The sequence below is a fragment of the Myotis davidii genome, unplaced genomic scaffold, assembly GCF_000327345.1.
Source record: "Myotis davidii unplaced genomic scaffold, ASM32734v1 scaffold46, whole genome shotgun sequence".
NCBI classification, from domain to species: domain Eukaryota; kingdom Metazoa; phylum Chordata; class Mammalia; order Chiroptera; family Vespertilionidae; genus Myotis; species Myotis davidii.
In genome coordinates this window covers 5,455,015-5,457,685 of record NW_006383006.1, presented here as the reverse complement: position 1 = coordinate 5,457,685, position 2,671 = coordinate 5,455,015, and the positions used below count along the sequence as shown (strand labels likewise).

Genomic DNA, 2,671 nt, shown 5'->3' with positions numbered 1-2,671 from the left:
GTGATCGTGGCCTCCAGCGGGCTGCTGCTCATGATCGAGCGGGGTATCCTGGCCGAAATGAAGCCCCTTCCCCTGCACCCTTCCCACCGCGAGGGCGCAGCCTGGCGCGGGACGGTCCGCCGGCCTGGGGGGCTGACCCTGGATGCCGGGGACTCGGACTTGCAGGTGAGGCAGGACATCCGAAACCGGACCTTGCGGGCAGTGTGCGGGCAGCCGGGCATGCCCCGGGACCCTTGGGACTTGCCAGTGGGACAGCGGCGCACCCTGTTGCGCCACATCCTCGTGAGTGATCGCTACCACTTCCTCTACTGCTACGTCCCCAAAGTGGCCTGCTCCAACTGGAAGCGGGTGCTGAAGGTGCTGGCGGGCGTCCTGGACAGCGTGGACGTCCGCCTCAAGATGGACCACCGCAATGACCTGGTGTTCCTGGCCGACCTGCGGCCTGAGGAGATCCGCTACCGCCTGCAGCACTACTTCAAGTTCCTGTTTGTGCGGGACCCCTTGGAACGCCTTTTCTCTGCTTACCGCAATAAGTTTGGCGAGATCCGAGAGTACCAGCAGCGCTATGGGGCTGAGATCGTGAGAAGGTACAGGTCAGGAGCTGGGCCCAGCCCTGCAGGGGACGATGTCACCTTCCCTGAATTCCTGAGGTACCTAGTAGACGAGGACCCTGAGCGCATGAATGAGCATTGGATGCCTGTGTACCACCTGTGCCAGCCTTGTGCTGTCCGCTATGACTTTGTAGGCTCCTATGAGAGGCTGGAGGCTGATGCCAACCATGTGCTGGAGTGGGTGCGGGCACCACCCCATGTCCGATTCCCAGCTCGCCAGGCCTGGTACCGGCCTGCCAGCCAGGAAAGCCTGCACTACCACCTGTGCAGTGCCCCACGGTCCCTGCTGCAGGATTTGCTGCCTAAGTATATTCTGGACTTCTCCCTCTTTGCCTACCCACTGCCCAATGTCACTAGGGAGGCCTGTCACCAGTGACCATGGGAAGGGGCCAGCAGCTGTTGGAGGCTGGTTTTGACAGTGCCAGCTTCTCGTGCCTGCCATTCAGAGAAATCCTGGCTCTGAGCCTGGAGCTTCTCCAGATATCTGGATGACAGGGACGGCCCTTGGAAGATTTTTGTCCAGAGTGGGTGCCCAACATGGCTCAGAGGATGGGGTTGGACAGGAGGCCTGGTGCTCTCCCATTGGGGGCATTTCTTGGGGTCAGTATGATCTTTCTTATCCTGGTAGAGCCAGATACTAGTTTGCCAGTGAAGTAACACATCTGTTCTGTAGACTAACTGCATGGATTGGGCACTTGGCCCACCTTAACCTGTGGCCAAACCCAGAGGTGGCACCCATCAGGAGCACAACCAGAGCCAGGGGCCCTGTGGCTATGGTCACCTGTTCATCTACGAGTTAGAAGTCATGCCTTACAAATAACTTTTGTGCCTTTATGCTTCAGACTCAGTTTCCTACACTTGCCATGTCCTTTCTATTTTTCCAAGGAAAGGAACACTGAGTTAGGGCTCTTACATGGTAGCTCCAGGACCCACCCCTGCAGGCATCCAAAGAACCCTGTGCCCAGCCTCTTCTTGGAGCTCTGGGCACCTCCTCCCTTCCCCCAAGGCTGTGACTGTGGCTGGTGTATCTGGCTGTCACTTTTCTGACACATTTATTTAAAATTTGTACTTTTTGATAGAACCCTTGTGAAAGCTTTGTTTTTTCTAATAGCTGCATTTTTATTAAAGATGTTTTGTACACAAAGTCAGCATCTCTGATTCTCCTTCTGAGCTCCTCTGCATCGAGCAAATCTCCCAAATGTCCATCTCCGCAGGTCAGGAGAGGGAGCTTGCAGGTACAGAAAGGAAGACAAAATGTAACTTGTTTGGGCCAGACTGGTGGGCCACTGCCATAGCATGGAGAATTTGGGAGCTTCCCATAGGCCATACCTGATCACAGACTCAGCTTCTGGGCTGCCACCGCTGGCTGGGCAAACCCCATTAGGAATGGCACACCCCCATGGCTTATTCCCTGAAGAAGGAGGTGGGTATGAGACACTGGCTCCTACTCCTCTTAGGCAGGAATAGTTCTTGACTAAGGATGCCCCAGATGAAAAGGGGGATTGTTTTGTGAGCAAGGGAAGGTTACTATATTCCTGGCCTTGAGAATTACAAGGAAGGCAAGGAGGTTGAGTGAGGAGCAGGCTCTTGCTGACTTAGGTCCAGAGGAAGTGGTGGGCGATGTGGGAGGATGTATAGCTAGCCTTGCTATTGGCCTGGCGTTGGAAGAGAAGTTGGGGAAGGGGGCTTCTATGGACACTCATGGTTCTCTGCCATGACTCACCAGGAGGTCTTACTTACCTTATCTGATCTCTTGTCTGGGTCAGGTGCCACTCTTCAGGGCCCCCTTGGCTCAGGGGACTCCACCTCAGATAGCACTTGCCATGCTCTGTTGTAATGGCCCAGGTACTTGTCAGTCTCCCCACGGAGACTGAATGGTGTGAAGCTGAGACCATGTCTGTCTTGTTCCCAGAACCTAGCCAAGGGCCTGGCCTACAATACGCATGTGTATGGCTCAGCAGAACCAAGGTGTATATCTTGCTACTGGACAGAGAGCACTGCACTTGGAGTCACCCAGACCGATCACGTCCCACCTCTGCTCACCAGCTGCCTAACCACCT

The 2,671-nt window shown here is 55.4% G+C and overlaps 1 protein-coding gene across 1 annotated transcript; it reads left to right on the top strand.

Moving 5' to 3' along the window:
* Window positions 1–6: 6 nt before the first annotated feature.
* CHST14 (carbohydrate sulfotransferase 14) lies at window positions 7–1,755 on the top strand. Its single transcript, XM_006778090.2, has one exon. It carries the CDS (start codon window positions 31–33, stop codon window positions 985–987), a length of 957 nt encoding a protein of 318 aa, XP_006778153.1. The 5' UTR covers window positions 7–30; the 3' UTR covers window positions 988–1,755.
* The last annotated feature ends 916 nt before the right edge of the window (window positions 1,756–2,671 follow it).

Coding starts and splice junctions, on each gene's coding strand:
- CHST14 (XM_006778090.2), top strand. CDS start 31: ATGATCGAGCGGGGTATCCTGGCCGAAATGAAGCCCCTTCCCCTGCAC.